Consider the following 17,123-nt stretch of genomic DNA (forward strand, 5'->3'; position numbering starts at 1 on the left):
AAATTTCCCCAAAAAAGAGAAAGATGGCGTCTCACCTCTGCAGCTCATGTTGTGTTGCAAAGAGTCCCTTTAAATATAAAATTTAAAGAAGTTGAAAAATGTCTGCCAAACCATTTCAGAACCACTGTATTAGACCCTTTCAGTTTATCAAATGCTAACTGCTCAGTAGCATGTCGCCTTGGTCATGTCAGTCGGTGGTTTACGTTCATGAGATGAGACCAAACTAAAAGCACTGAGGTCAGCTACTGGTAAAGGAGTTAAATAAATTATGGTTTATTCCCCAAACGCTACTTCTAACTGCGTCTCATTTAATGTTAATACAGAGCTAAGGAGGCTGACTCCACTGTACTCTACATAAACACTCTCTAAAGACACACAAAGTACTTGAACCCATCCATCTACATATTCATACATGATAACAGGTTGATTTTATTGGAGGATCCGCTATGATAATAACGCCACGTCCAGGGAGTGATTGCAGTTCCTGTTCTAGAATGAAAAGACAGCAAATTACAAGCCGTGGTTATTATCTTTGTTTCCCTTCAGGTGGGAAATGTGCGCTCAGCAAGTGCAGATAAGAACACCTGCACCAGTCCATTTCAGAAACCCTGGAACAGGTGGCCAGTTCTGGTCTAAAGTCCACCCAGGGAAGCCCCAGCAACACATGAGCGAGGTGCTCATGCAAGCAGTACTAAAGCGAGTGTCAAGGTCCCGGAAGGTACCAAAATCATTTAAGTAGCAGGAATATCTTTCAAGGAAAAGCTGACAAACACCATTTTTTTTGCACACCACAAAGAAGGGAAATCTTACCTCCCAAAGCTTGTTTCATTACGAAATTCATGATGATGGCTTTTTTATTCCCTGCCTAGTCGAAGCGATGTCACATTCACAGGTTAGGGACAAGAAGAGGTGATGAGATCTGGAAGAGAAATTAATTGAAATTAATTGTCTACTATATTGAAAGTGGCATAATAAAATAGTTATATGTAATAAATGATTTTTGTTAATACTTGGGTTGTTTATATTGTTTATTTTTCTATATTGTGTATTTTGTACTGCTTAACTGATTCTGTACTCTTGCTGCTGTGCAATACAAATTTCCCCACCGAGGGACGAATAAAGGCATATCTTATCTTAATAAATATTAATAATAATGGATTAGAATTATAATTCACGTGTGATAACCAAAGTGCCCTCACATGATCTTGTGTAATAATACTTAATAATAATTATAATTATTATTACCAACAATGACACAACTCTAAGCAACAATCACAGCGACACATCGGGAACGCAACACAGCACACTACACAATCTCAACAATTCACACACACACACACACACACCACCTGCACACACTAGCACAGTACAGCACACACCCACACACAATCTGCCCACACAACCACCTCACAACTGGGATGAACATGCACACAACTTAAATACAACCTGTTTTCCACATTGCACACAATCAGTACACCCCCCCCCCCCCGAATCACACACACTAGTGCACAACCTGCACACACCAACGCATAATGAGCCCACATAAGTTACACATGCTGTAGCACACAACTAGCACACAACCAGACCAAAAAGATGTGCTCGTCAATGTGCGTGTTGACCTCTGCGTGCGTGGACGCGTGCACAGGTCAACACGCATTAACTTGAAAAGGGGGGAAAGTGCACGTCGGGAGTCCTCGTCGTGCACGCGGACCGCGCGCGCCTACGCTTCTGGTGTGTGCGGATCAAACTTTGCATCGGAGCAGCCTCTCAAAGCGCACAGCCGGGCTCGTGCACGTCGTTGAGGGGCAGACAGACACCTTTGGGCGTCCGTGCGCGTGCGTGACGACAGTGGTTGTCACTCGTCGTGCACGCGATCGAGCGTTGTATCGGTTTGGAAAGAGGAGAGAAAAAAAGAAGAAAAAAAAACAGCCTCGTGCACTTCCTCGTCTCGACGCTTTCAGCACCGCCGCGAGTGGACAGCTCCACTTGACCGCACGCACATCCACAAAAGCGGCATCGAACAACGGTTTACCTGCGAGCCTCACGCGGTCAGAGAGAGCCTGGTCGAAGTTGTCCTAGCAGCTCGTCCTTCGCATCGTCTGCAGGAGAAAAAGATGAAGGAGGAGGAGGAGGAGGACGTCCTTGCTGCTTCCTGCACGCACGGAGAGAGCGAGGAGGAGGAGGAGTGTAGGAAGAGGGTGAGATGGTGCTGGTTCTCACCGTGACAGGATGGAGAGACTGGATCGCATGGCGGGAAGAGGAGGGAAACGTCCCACTAACGACCCATCATCTGTGGCCCCGCCCCCTCCCAACATGATGGAGATCAAATGTTTGATACAGGAAGCGCAGACCTTTCAGTTTATCAGGGCGTTCACGGCTGAGTGCAGATCCAGTTCAACGTGCATACTGAACAATTCAGGTCCACTTCCGGACGTTACAGTCCGCTTGCATTAGGGCAGGTGTTAGCACCCACTTTGTACAACTTCGTACAAAATAGCAAACATCTGAAGCAATATCATCACTGTTAATGAAGGCCTTTAATTAACAACAGCATGTGGGGCAATGTTGGATGGAGAAACTATGTCAACATTTGCAATGAAAGTGGCTGTCGCAATTATTATATTACAGTAGATGAAGCTGGGGGGTGCTGGAGCCTATTCCAGCTGTCTTCGGACGAGAGGCGGGGTACACCCTGGACTGGTGGCCAGCCAATCACAGGGCACATACAGACAAACAACCATTCACACTCACATTCATACCTATGGACAATTTGGAGTGGCCAATTAACCTAGCATGTTTTTGGAATGTGGGAGGAAACCGGAGTACCCGGAGAAAACCCACGCATGCACGGGGAGAACATGCAAACAAAGAGATGGCCGAGGGTGGAATCGAACTTGGGTCCCCTAGCTGTGTGGCCTGTGCGCTAACCACTCAAACACCATGCAGTCATTAATAACATTCATTCATTTTCTACCGCTTATCCTCACGAGGGTCGCGGGGTGCTGGAGCCTATCCCAGCTGTCTTCGGGCGAGAGGCGTTGTACACCCTGGACTGGTGGCCAGCCAATCACAGGGCACATATAGACAAACAACCATTCACACTCACATTCATACCTATGGACAATTTGGAGTCGCTAATTAACCTAGCATGTTTTTGAATGTGGGAATGTGGTATGTGGGAGGAAACCCACTCATACAAGGGGACAACAGGCAAACTCAGAAACACAGAGATGCCTAAGCGGAGATTCGAACACAGTTCTTCCCCATCTCCTGACTGTGTGGCCAACATGCTAACACTCATCCACCATGTGGCCCAAAATGGATTATTATAGATTTTAAAGGAATTATATTTATTCATTCATTCATTCGTTTTCTACTGCTTATCCTCACAAGTGTGGTGGGGGTGCTGGAGCCTATCCCAGCTGTCTTCAGGCGAGAGGCGGGGTACACCCTGGACTGGTGGCCAGCCAATCACAGGACACATAGACAAACAACCATTCACACTCACATTCATACCTATGGACAATTTGGAGTCGCCAATTAACCTAGCATGTTTTTGGAATGTGGGAAAACCCACGCATGCACTGGTAACTCTGCACAGAGATGGCCGAGGGTGGAATTGAACTCTGATCTCCTAGCTGTGAGGCCTGCGCGCTAACCAATTTATGGTCATATTAACACAAATAGTGTCTGCCTGCATTCTACATTCTTCCATTTTGTTTATATATACAGCATCCATTGATATCATAAATAAAAGCGCCCTATGAGGCCATGAGCTCGTATACCACACGCTAACCCGTGTCATGCTCAATGCACACATGGCAACCTGTTTATCAATATGATTGATTGTAGGACATAATGCTGATGGTATGACTGCTCCTCGCCGCCGTGCCTGAAAGCGCCCTAAAAATCACTTAATGTGAATTGGTATCGATCCCTGCCTCTCATCAATAGTCATCTAAGAGGCCAATGGAGGCCGCAGGGAACCTTGGGAACATGATGGAGAAGAAGGAAAAAAAAAGCGTCAATGTCCACTGAAGCTGAAATAAACCTGCAACATGTGAAGAAGCTTTTCACACGAGTAGTCTCAAGACTGCAACGGGTCCTGGAAGGCACCACACTGCTCCGTGAAAGCCTGATCAACATCCAACAAGATGACACACTGCAAAGATAAGAATGATCAGATTTAATTTCAACAGCATGTTTATTATTATTACAGGCGTGTCCGACTGCACCACAACATACTAAGAACCGTGGCGGATAATATTGACTGAAACATGGCACAATATACGAGAAACCCTTATGATCCTCCATTGTGACTGTGACTCACTAATTAACGCCGGCTCCTCCTGCGAAAACCACAATCTTCTCCTACACAATGACCATGGTTATTTCCCTCCGTGCCAGATAATATAGTAATTACCACTTCCTGTATGGAAGCTGGTGCAGGGCGGTGATGCCGCCATAGTGCTGTTACTTATTAGAGCGATCTCACTGCTGGAACCACAACACAAACCACTAGAACTTCCTCCTGAGCATTCAGACAGATAACTTCACTGCATTCAGACGACTGCACAATATTCTTTGACTTGGATTACATTGAAAAATTATTTTAAAAAGCGGTGATTTGCAGAGACAATGCAGTTCACATCCACGCAAATTTGGGGGTTTTTGGTCATAAAATGATCATTTTTTCTCAGAAAATAGACCATTTTTTTTTCTACAAGTAACAACTTGTTTGCATAAATGTGTTTTCTCAAAGGCAATTTGTACTGTCAAACATTTGCAGCCTTTCTTGAAATGCTGACTGTTACACCCGCAAATGTAATAACTGCCCACAAACGTAATACAAATCTGCAGCTTTGAATGTAATAATCCCGCAAATGTAATAAATTTCCCACAAATGTAATACAATTTACCTACTGCAAATGTAATAGTTATTACATTTGTAATAACTATTATTACATATGTGGGAAAGTGAAAATCTGTAAATGTTATAACTTCCCACAAATGTAATATGAGACAAAATAATGATTTTTGTGGTTGTTATTTGTTCTATTCTTTTAATTAGGGAGAAGGTGTAGATTTGAAGGATGATGATTTTAACAAGATAATTCTTTTTTTGTGGAAAAAATATTATTCAGAGTATCATTTGAATACATTAAAGGAATCTTTAATTATTAAATTATAATTTATTTTCAATTAAAAAAGATAATTTTGATAATTGCAATTGTTTTAATAAAATTATTATTACTATTATATTTTATTATTTCTTTTGATTATTTCTTCCTAATATACGCACAAAATCACACATACAATAATATACTGTAACTAAAACGCACATGTACGCCCACAAACAAATTATGTAATAATTTCAGTATTACGTTTGCAGTGGGCAAATTTTATTATGTTTGTGGGAAATGTATTACATTTGCGGGATTATTACATTCAAAGCTGCAGATTTGTATTACGTTTGTGGGCAGTTATTACGTTTGCGGGTGTAACACTGACTTCTCAGCGCATGCAGGAGTCCTTCTCTCGTTAGCTTGCACTGCTCCTCCTGAAGCACTAGTCTTTTGCTGTGTGTATGCTAGCGGCCCCGCCCCCCGCAGAGACAAATCGACTGTATGACCGAAAAGAGGCATCATTCTGTTTGCCGTTGAATACACACATGAAGCATCGAGATCGGTGGTTCTTCACCTTGCTGGAGGTACTGAACCCCTCCAGTTTCATATTCATATTCACCAAATCCTCCTTTAGTGGAAAAATGAAACAATTTTTTTTTAATTCCCAAGGGTTAGATTGAACCCAGGTTAAGAAGTACTGGTCTAGGTTTTGAACCAATGCACAGAGTGAACCTCTTCCTGCCTTTTTGGAGACCTGAGAAAAACAGACACACATGCACACGGCAATATACCATGGCTGAGGTATCTGGGGTGGTCATAATGCTCCCCAGTGGCAAGGCTCTGGGGGTGTACAGGTTTTGCCCTGAATTCGGCAAGGCTCTGGATGTTGACGGACTGTCTCTCTTCAACATTGCGTGGAAGTTGGGAATAGTACCTCTGCATTGGGAGATGGGGTCGTGGTCCCTCTATTCTTCCAATGATCCTCTCTGGGAAAGTCTATTCCAGGGTGATGAGAGAAGGGTATGACTGTTGGTGGAACCAAAATGTGGTTTTCGTCCCAGTCGCGGTACACTGGACCAGCTCTACACCCTTACAAGTTTCCTGGACCCTACATAGGAGTTGCCCAACTGGTCTAATGTGCTTTGTGGAAATGGACATGCATTAACTCCATTGACTTTTCAGTCATTGTTTTAAATGGCCACGAGCATGATGTGTGTTACTCATGTTACTCACACACAGTAGCAAATAATCGTGAGGTTGTCCAGCCTGAAGGTCAAACATTTCATCCTCAGGGGAAATTTGAGGGCTGAGCCCACATCAGAAGTCTCTCAAGGGGGACGGACGGTTTTACAGACACTAGCTTGCAAGGATTACAATCAAAACGGGTGAGATTAAAAAGGCAGCAAAGTCATTTTCAATTTTGTCCTCATTAGTCGTCTTGAAAGCGTCGCATTGTGTACTTCTGTACTTCTGTGTGCTTCTGCTGCAGCAACTGTAAAACACACTTAAAATATCAACTGTTGTGTTGCTTGCTGAAGCGTATTATTTGAGTGGAGAACACACACACACACAGGGTCAATATTAATTCAAATTGATCAATTACAGGGATGCAAGTTAGGGGAGTCGGCCAACACAGGCAAAAATCAATAGGAAAAAAAAAACCCTATAGAGACCAGTAATCATTTCATGTCCCTTATGTGTGTGTGTGTGTGTGTGTGTGTGCATGCTAATTGTTTTGCACCTACAGGTGTCATGTGTGCATTCACACGGCTGACTCATTAAGTAACACATTACAAAGTAGCACTTTGGTGCACAAAACGGTCCAAGTGGGCCAACCAGAGGCCTCGTTCATGCCACACGCCAGTTTGCGGCAGCCATTTCAAGCCTGACGACACACACACACACAATGAATCATAACATCATGCAGTTATAACTGAAAGTGGTTAATGTACACTATACATACTTTCCGAGTCTCCTAATGGGCCTCATTTGTCTTTAACAGCCTTTTTCCATCACAAAGTGTTATTTACTGTTTGTGTATTGTGAGTTAGTCTCAAGACTGGGTCACAACTGTGGGGTGCACGTGTGGTCTAAAAACACACACATCGGAAAAATTGACATTTTGCCTAAACCTGTCATGACAAACAATCTCAAAAAAGCTCAAAAATCAGCATGTGACCCACACGCCCTCTTGGCCTTAAGTTTTTTGCATGTACACCAACAATAGAAGGTAGGAGGTTGACGTCGAGTTCACCGGGACAAACATGTGATGGCGGAGGGCAACTAACCATCACAAAGAAAACTCCCATAAAAGAATAAACAAAACAAAAAAGAAAATCAGCTACTGACTCTTGTCTGATGCTGGCTTATAAATGTTGATGCTTGCCTGCAGTGGCTTTTTAATATTCCAAGCAGGCTTTCACACAGACGCCTGTGTCAGAAAGCGCCGAGTTGGCATTTGTTTTAGCGACTCATGACACATTGTAGAAACTGCTGAAAGAAATATATTGAAATATAAATATTTATAGGTATATTCATACCACAAAACGTTTTTTCCACATCTCCTTGTGGCCTGTGGGGTTGCATCATCTTTACTGGCTGCCATAAAGTGTAGATACAGAATATTACCGCTGGACTTTGAGGTTATTATGCTACTAAACCGGACTATCTGGACTAGACTAGAGCAGTATTTACATTTATGGCGCATGAGGAAAAATATCACAGCACACCAACACATAATATATGAATAGCAACAAGTGGATTTACAGGCTAATAATGTACCTTCTGAGCGTTTAATTGGCCTAAATCACTATTCGTCACTCATGTTTCATTATCCGATACCGGTGCCACACTGGTATTGTGAGAATGGTGCCAGGAAAAGTAATACCCGTAATATTACGACTTTATTCTTGTGAATTTTAGACTTTTTTTTTCTTCTGAATTTATGACTTCTCGTAATATTCAGACTTTTTTCCTCATAAATTTCAGACTATTCTCGAAATTGTATTTTCTTTTCTATGTGCCCTACATACAAATGTACAAACGTAAGGTTGCATTCAAAGACTTTGTGATTATATGTAGTATTCTACACTGGTCACGCTCAAAAGACAGCTGGGATAGGCTCCAGCATACCACTGCAACCCTATTGAGGATAAGCGGTATTGAAAATGGATGTATGCTCTAACTAAGAAAAGATTCGATTTATAAAGAATTCTACTTCACGGCTAACCACACGGTGTGGTTACTACTGTTTACTGGTGATACCCATCTCAATACGTCGCTGGTGATTATTTGGAGTAAATATTTTTTTAATTTTGTCCTGGGCTGCAGGATATTTTGGTCTGGTCTGCCTGGCCTTCCTGGGGGTCCCGCTGGAACCAGCTGACGCCGGGGCTTGCCCTGGTGTCATGGTTGGCGCTACCTCCCTGGATCTGTCCTGGGTCGCGGGCGCCAACGTGCCCTTGGGGGGGCGTTCACCGGCCTCCAGGCAGTGGGGTCCGCGCTGCTGGTGGCCTGAAGTCTACGGTGGTGGCTTGGGGTTGTTGCGCTGTGGTGGCTGCTGCGGGGACCGGGCTGTGTGTTGGGAGGGGACCTGATCCTGCTCGTGGGTACGGGGGCCGGGGTGGCGTGTGGGGATGGGGAGCATGCTCCTCGGGGTGGGGCCTGCTGGGGGGGGCGGTGCTCTTTCGGGCGTTTGGGTGTCTGCTGCCACTGGTCCTATGCTCTGCCGCATCGCTGTCCCTGTCTTTGCCCATCCCCAGTCTTGGGGATGGTTCTCCGGTACGTGGGCGGAGCGCTGCTGGTTCTGGGGGCGGGGGGGGGCTGGCCCTCCCGGTGGATGGTGGGGTCCTTCGGGGGCCTTGCGCTGGTCTTAACTCCTCGGCTCTGGTGCGTGGCCTCCCCGTGACTTGGAGCTATGGCTCTCCCTCACGGGGGTGAGCTGCCCGGTGGATGTCGGCCGGCGCAGTGGAGCGCCTCACCACTCGCCTGCTCGCCCCCTCCGCTTGCTCATGTGCGGGCCTCCTCCCCTCGCCCGCTCCTTTGTCTGCCACACTGCAGTAGCCCTGATGCCGTGGTCGAGGGGAGTCTGGGGGTGCTATGCCTTGGCGGTCCGTACCTCCCTGGGCTCGGGGCCTGGTTGTGGGTCTGGGACCCCTGGGTCCCCCACCCTGTGATGCCCCGGACGCCCCACCCGGGGACGTCCACAGCATGTGTGTGTATTGAGTGGATGGGGTGTGCATGTGTCTGAGTTTATTTTATGTATTTAGTGTTTTAAATACTTAGATAATTAATGATTAGTTTTATTATAATTATATATATATATGTATATATATATGTATATGTGTGGATGTGTATGTGGGTATATGGCCATGTAGATATACGGGGGGGGGGGGGGGGGGGGGGGGGGGCTCTGCGGGGGTCTGGCGTAGGGTGTTCCATCTCAACCGCCCGGTCCTCCATGGGGCAGTGTGCCCGGGCCTCTTCTGTCCTGGCCGGGGCGGTCCTATGTCGGTGGTCGGGCCTGGGGTTACCTGGGGCGGGCCGGGTTCTGCTTCCTGGGGGTGTGTGGGGGGCGGGAGGCGGTGCCTCCGGCCGTGGACGGGCTCCCTTCCGGCCGGCAGGGGCGCCCCTGTGCCCACGGGTGTGTGGCCTTCGATGCCCTTCTGCCCTAGTAGGGTATGGTCTCCCGCTGGTCTCGGGGGTGCGGCTCTCCTCCGGCCTGCTGGCGCCCTGTTGCCGGTTGGGATTGCTCCTCCATGGCCTCTTGCTGGTCTCTTCGGGGAGTTGCTTCGGGGGCGGGTCTTGGGGAGTCGGCCCTGGCTTTGCCCACACCCACGAGGCCGGAGGATCTCTGGCGGTGGGGGCTTGACCTGGCTGCGCGGGGCGGGGTTTGCTGGCTGGTAGAAGGCAGTCTCTCTCCTTTTGTCATTCTCAGTGACAATTACACATTCACACACTCGCATTCACATACACAACACACCTCCATATGGGCACTCACAGCACATGGGTGCTTCTCTATACAATCTACTCTCTTATCCCTGATGTTTATATAGTATTGGTATGCTATTATTACAGTAATAATGATGTCAAGCAATGAGATTTTAATTACTGTAACTGTATGGTTGCAATTGTGTTTACTATCATGGGTCATGTCCTCATTGTTACTATTGCTATTGGTAAGTTGGACTGTTTCATTCCACTGATATCATCTCCAGTGTGACCCTTAGCCATCATTGACATTTAACTGTTCTGTTTGTCACTGTTGTTGTTTTGGGAATTCTTGTTGCTGCTGTTTTTGTCTCTCCCTCTACTGCCCCCCCCCCCCCCCGACCCCACCTTTCTCCTCTCTCTTCTTCTTTTCTGTTCTTCTTCTTGCTCCGGTCCGGTCGTCCCAAATGGCATAACAAAGACATCAAATAACGGCAAATAAAATTTCATGGTACAAGGAAGTTGTAGCCAACACCTTTCCTGACACAGAGCAAATCTGTCTAGCATGTAAGGGCATTTAGATCAACAATACTATCTGCCCCAATGGCTGGACGGGACAAAAAAAAAAAAAAAAAAAAATTTGTCGAGGCACAATGTTTGGCAATTATTGGATTGGACTCATCCGGCATGAAGACGACCCCTAGTGGCTGTGAGCAGCATGACATCAGCCCCTTAAATGCTATAATCTTGAGGCAACATTATTTATTACTGGATTTGTCTTAAAATGCTAGATAATAAAAAGGTTTTCCTAAAGTATCCGCCTCGGTGATAAATAACGAGTTGGCTCGTGAGTGATTCATGGAGGCCCACTTGTCCCTGAGCCAGTTTAATTAAATTGATCAATCTGGAACACAGCGGAGGTTCGTATGCCCGGCCTTCATGTTCTTTAACTGGTAGACAAAGATGAACACTTCAAGGCAGCTTGGGTGGCATTTTGGGAACTTACTCATGAAATATCAACGTCTGACACAGTCAGAATATGAGATATTTAAAAACTGACTTAGGTTGCTCATCTATATTGACTGTGTGAAATGTATATGTATATTAACAGACTGGCATACTGTACATGTAAAGCACATATGAAGCACAAAGCACCAACAACTCGCAGACACCAAAGGCTGAACTAAATAATCAAACAGGAAATGAGACAAATGAGTGCAAAAGAGCGGGAAAGTAGACTAGAAAGTAATAACAAAATAAGAGCATACAACCGGAACTAATGCATAGAAGATAAACATAAGCCGGGAACTTGCTCATAAAATATCAACGTCTGACACAGTCAGTATCTGATATATTTAAAAACTGACGTAGGTTCCTCATCTATATTGACTATGTGAAATGTATATGTATATTAACAGACTGGCATACTGTAAAGCACATACGAAGCACAAAGCACCGACAACTTGAAGACACCAAAGGCTGAACTAAATAATCAACCAAGAAATGAGACGCAGGTACAAAGGAGCGGGAAAGTAGAATAGGAAATACTAACAAAATAAGAGCATACAACCGGAACTAATGCATAGAAGATAAACATAAGCAAGTTGTCATGGAGACAAACAGCCAGGACGTGACAGTTACAAGTGAAATACCTGATTTTTGCGGTGTTTCGGCATTGAGATGGGACACCAGTAGGCAGGTACAAAGTTCCCTTTTTAATAACGATAGCCGATATGCAGCGGCAGGACACCAGCAAAGATGGCTACAGCAGCAGGGGAAGGTACAACAAACAACGCACCTGAACTAAATAGAAGGAGAACACAAATTAGCAACAGGTGCGAGTGAAACAGGAAACGCAAAACTCACGGACACAACCCAGGAAAAACAGGAAGTGCTACCAAAATAAGGGCATAAAACAGGAACTAATGCTTAAAAGGGGAAACGAACTAAACTGTCGTACTCATGACGCAATTTTGATATTTAATTGTACTTTTTATTTGTATTCATGCCCATGCTCATGAATGCACTGTGGACATGTAATTATGTGTATTAATGTTAAAAATATGACAATTAAAAACAATAAAAAATGTACTTAATTTAAATCAATCAATGAATAAATGTCAAAATAAGGTTGAGGCCATTTTTTTTAACCTGTTTAAAAAAAATTTAAATATCTACATTTTTGTAGTGAATATTCTAGTAAACGTTTGGACGCCCTGGGCTTTGAGAGAATACCATTTAAATATTAACATTAAACATTAAAAGTTGCAGTGTATTATTCATTATTTCTCCAAAGGTGAGACGCGTGAAGACATTACCACTTCTCTGCTTGACATTTCAACTGCGGGTGGTCTCGTTCTTTCTTTCCACAAGCGGCTGTGGATGTCATCCATACTGATGAGGAAAGGCTGCGTAGCCTCCTGTAATGGGGGTATGATTGGAAATAAATGGCAGTTATTCATGAATGTATGCCGTAACCATGACTAGATGTGAATATGGCTTGAATATATCAAACTATATATATCTCAAATAGATCTTATTTGGCTTTATGTGCTGGGGGCATCAGTGCTGTCAGCTTCATTAGCGACCTGAAGCTCCCTCAGAGAGGTGAAATTTCTTTATTTTAATGAGCAGCACCTCTAGACCAGCTTGATGTCCCGATCTGGCTGACAGTTTCTGTCCCGGCTTGTAGGACAAAGATCAGCCCAGAACATACACGAGGACGCCGCACTTGGCAGGAAGTCAGACACAACATTGAGGCCACTAATGAAGGTGAAGCTCACTCTGAATGGGAATCATGGAGAAGGTCACAGGTAGGTGATTGGCTGGAGGAGACATTAAGTGTAGTGTCACACGCTATATTGTCACAGTGGTACACCCCCAACCCTTTATGGAGGGGGTATGCATGTGCATGACCTTGGCCTGTTATTGTTGTGATAGGCTATACATTCAATAATAGCGAAGCATTAGTAGCTACACTTTGCCAAATTGCTATCATTAGCTGACAACCACTGTTGTGCTTGAACGCGTCACACTGCATTACCCACGAGGCATTGCGTACACAAGTGCAACAAACCAGACCTTCTTAAAGAGAACCCACTATGCTCATTTTTAGCGCTTTGTATTGAGTTATAGACTCCTGTAGAGTAGCTACACACAATATAATACAGAAAGCTTTCTAGATCTTCCAGATTCTGCACCTATTCCTGCAGTATTTCAATTGACTTTATGCTTCCAACCCAAACCGTCTGTTTAATGTAGTCCACTCCCTGCACTCGGCTAGGTACGCCCACTCTGCTGTGATTGGTTACACTCCCAAGCGCTCCCGAGGACTTCTGGATACTGTGGGTCCGTGTTTATTGAGTGGGGTATAGGAGTTGATAATAAATTAATAAAGTATTTGGAGGGCTAATTGAAAAAGTGTTTAGGAGCTACTGGCAGCTCATTGTCAGACACACTTTGTCAGAGGCATCCCTGGTGGCGTGGAGCTCAGAAGCCAAACGGGATTGCGCCGCGTATACGAACTGCAGACAATCTTGGCACAACATCGGTAGCGGAAATGTGGTCATTACACTTTTTTTGCGGGCACTACCTGTACTTCCAGACATTGAGCTGTGATCCCGACGAGAGAGAGCATGTTGCATATTTCACGTTCATGTCCACAAAAACAGAGCTTGGGGAAAAGCAGGGAGCGTATGGCGCCTACAGCCACGCAGATAAGGAAGCCCGCTCCTCTGTGACATCACAAAGGAACAGTTTTGCAACGCCCTCTGAAACTGAGCGTTTTGAGCCATCCCAAACTTCTTTCAGGGTTCACTTCAAAATGTGCAAACGTCATTATCTGAAACTATGGCATGGTTTAACACGAGAATACAACATTCTAACTACATTTATAGGTCAGAAAAGTGGAAGCAGCATAATAGATCCTCTTTAAAATATGTGGCTTTAACAGTTCTTGCATAAATGTGTGTATTTATTTGAATTTATGGTATGTGTTGAAGTGGAATGGATAGTGACGATTCTAGGCATGAATAGTACTGATTTGTTTCCAACACGTGGGAGCAAAGGTTTCAGTGTGAGCTTTAAATTCTAGCATGGTGAAGCCTTTTTTTATTGCAGAGATTTATTGCTGTGGTGTAGTAATCCTCCACAATGATTTGTTGCAAAATGAAGTGGCTGGCCTCAGCACAAAGGTGCGCGGGCGTGCACGTCGGCGTGGAGACGGCTGAGGGCTGCTCATCTGGTACGCTATGCAAACAGCGGCACAATAACGCCTTCTGTCATTTCACACCACACGCTCGCTTTTAATGGATTTCCTCATCGTTCCGTGCAGTAATAGTGGCAGCGTTTGCGACTGTCAGCACGAGTGTAACACGATTCTCGCGTGCATCGTTGTGCTGTTTTCATACACAGCGCGGAGAGCACGCTGTTTTCCTTTTGCAATAAAAAAAAACCTTTGATTGCTGCTTGTTCCATCACAACAGTGCTAAGACAAATGGTTGTGTTTGAACATCAGGTTCTATGTACGCACTTGGGTGTAAGAGTGGTTACAGCGATGGTATTCAAAGAGCAATCTAGATGGAAGAAGCAGACAGGCCGACTCTTCTCTGAGTATGGTCATATCCGTGCATTAGCATGACGCTGGAGGGCGAGGGAAGATAAGGCAAATTCATTCTCATTCATCCATTCTAATGATGGCATAATGGAGCCCATTGGCTGCTTGAAGGGCTTCTCATAAAAGACGCCTGCAGACGTCTCTGTTATTTCATTTGGATGACGGAAGGGCCTTATTTAAGATTTGCATAATAAAAGCTTTGCATTGCGGATGACTAAATATGTGGTCTGATAACATATAGGAGGATACCCAGCGTGCTATACATGATGACCCAAAAACACTAGCCCTGTGTCAGCACTTTGGTACACTGTCTTTTGGTAATGGTAATGGTTTTATTTCATTTGAACATGCATCAGATTACAATTGAATGCATCACATAATCAGTTCACAGTTCCACATGTCCAAAAGGAGTAGGAAGAAGCAAAGCTTATTAAATCCTACCCCTCCATCTGGTACTTTTACAATCAGTAACTGTTACATTTGTTCACTTCCTGCTTTCCTAATTAATTTTAATTTTAATTTTAATTTTAATTTTAATTTTAATTTTAATTTTAATTTTAATTTTAATTTTAATTTTAATTTTAATTTTAATTTTAATTTTAATTTTAATTTTAATTTTAATTTTAATTAGTGTGGTGTTAATTAGAGTGGTTAGCGCGCAGACCTCACAGCTAGGAGACCAGGGTTCAATTCCACCCTCGGCCATCTCTGTGTGGAGTTTGCATGTTCTCCCCGTGCATGCGTGGGTTTTCTCCGGGTACTCCGGTTTCCTCCCACATTCCAAAAACATGCTAGGTTAATTGGTGACTCCAAATTGTCCATAGGTATGAATGTGAGTGTGAATGGTTATGTGCCCTGTGATTGGCTGGCCACCAGTCCAGGGTGTACCCCACCTCTCGCCCAAAGACAGCTGGGATAGGCTCCAGCTATCCCTTGTGAGGAAAAGCAGTAGAAAATGAATGAATGAATTTTAATTTTAATTTTAATTTTAATTTTAATTTTAATTTTAATTTTAATTTTAATTTTAATTTTAATTTTAATTTTAATTTTCCATAGTTTGATTCCACATACTGAAATGCTATGGCTTTTTAACGTAGTCCTAGCATAGAAGTGTTTCAAATGTACTTCTTCCCTGAGATCATATTTCTCCTCTCTTGTAGAGAAGTATTGGATGACATTTTTAGCTAATTGCTTATTTTTAGCCTTATACATTATTTTAGCTGTTTGAAGATATTTTGAGTGCACTGTCAGTACCCAGATATTGCACTGAAAGTGATAAGTACACAATGCTGCATACTTACCATCCTCAATATACTACAGAATATAGTATGGCCTAGCATCAATCAGATTCCACAACTGTGTCTGCGGAATGGGTTCTATTTGTGGAAAGTGGTATGATTTATTCATTCGTCCATATTTCAGGTGGGCAAGAGCGGAAACAGCAGTGTGGCTGCACCTCGATGGTCCACGTTAAGAGAAGTGACGCGTGTTCTCTGCTGTCTCGTTGCAGCGATGACAGACAGCCTGTCACACCTTTTGATATGTGGGATCTTCTTTCTCCTGAATGGCAGGGTGCCGTCAAGCCCGCTCTTCTTTCGCAGTGAACTTTCACGTCCACGTCGGCACCAACCAAACTGGCTCAACATGGAGGCCGTGGGAGGCAAACGTGCCCTCATGCTGATACGTGTTAAATAAATGAATGGTACTCGCCACACATGGCCTCCGACGTCATGCCTCGTCTACATTTTTCAGTATGCCGTGTGCATATTCGGCCACGCCGAGTTTATTTTTAACCTCAGCGCTCCACATTGTGATCACCGAGTGTACAAACAACCATTCACACTCACATTCATACCTATGGACGATTTGGAGTCGCTAATTAACCTAGCATGTTTTTGGAATGTGGGAGGAAACCGTGGAGAACATGCAACGTGAACATGCAAACTCCACACAGAGATGGCCCCATTTGCAGCCCCATTCACAGTCAGTCCCGTTATAATGTGTTTAGGAGCGAAGATGACTCGCTCCGACGGTCATGGGAAATACTGCAGAATGGACATCCACCCACCAGGATTATCGTAGATACCAGGCTTCTCCTTTGTTTCTAATGTCATAAAAATTAGGCATGTTTGATAATTATTGATACCGATAATTATCGGCCCAATATCAGCATAAAAATGCAGATGATATCAGTATCATATTTTTTCCAGATCATGAAAACCGATATAAAAAAAATGCTGTATACAAAACATAGATGATATGTAATGTTACACATATCGGTATCAGCTGATATCAGTATCGGAAATTGAGTATATCGGTTTTCAGCGAAAAAGCCAAATAATAAAAATACAAAAATATGCAAAATTAAAAACATATATGAATTTAAGCCACAAAGATTAATTTCACTCAATAACTAATTATTCATTCATTAATTTTCTACCACTTATCCTCGC

At 44.0% G+C, this 17,123-nt stretch overlaps 1 protein-coding gene across 2 annotated transcripts in view; it reads right to left on the minus strand.

Moving 5' to 3' along the window:
- The window catches only part of LOC131105977 (complexin-2-like), a 74,686-nt gene extending 62,960 nt beyond the window's left edge, over positions 1-11,726 (minus strand). The window contains exons 1-3 of one of the 2 annotated variants that reach the window (XM_058054576.1): positions 11,708-11,726; positions 2,033-2,099; positions 811-919 (exon numbers count right to left, since the gene is read on the minus strand). In XM_058054576.1, coding sequence (XP_057910559.1) covers positions 811-841 — 31 coding nt within the window. In that variant the 5' untranslated portion in view covers positions 842-919; positions 2,033-2,099; positions 11,708-11,726. The remainder of the gene's footprint in view (positions 1-810; positions 920-2,032; positions 2,100-11,707) is intronic. The other variant, XM_058054585.1, reaches the window with a different exon arrangement.
- Positions 11,727-17,123: the final 5,397 nt, after the last annotated feature.

This window comes from Doryrhamphus excisus, chromosome 2 (assembly GCF_030265055.1).
Source record: "Doryrhamphus excisus isolate RoL2022-K1 chromosome 2, RoL_Dexc_1.0, whole genome shotgun sequence".
Lineage (NCBI taxonomy): Eukaryota > Metazoa > Chordata > Actinopteri > Syngnathiformes > Syngnathidae > Doryrhamphus > Doryrhamphus excisus.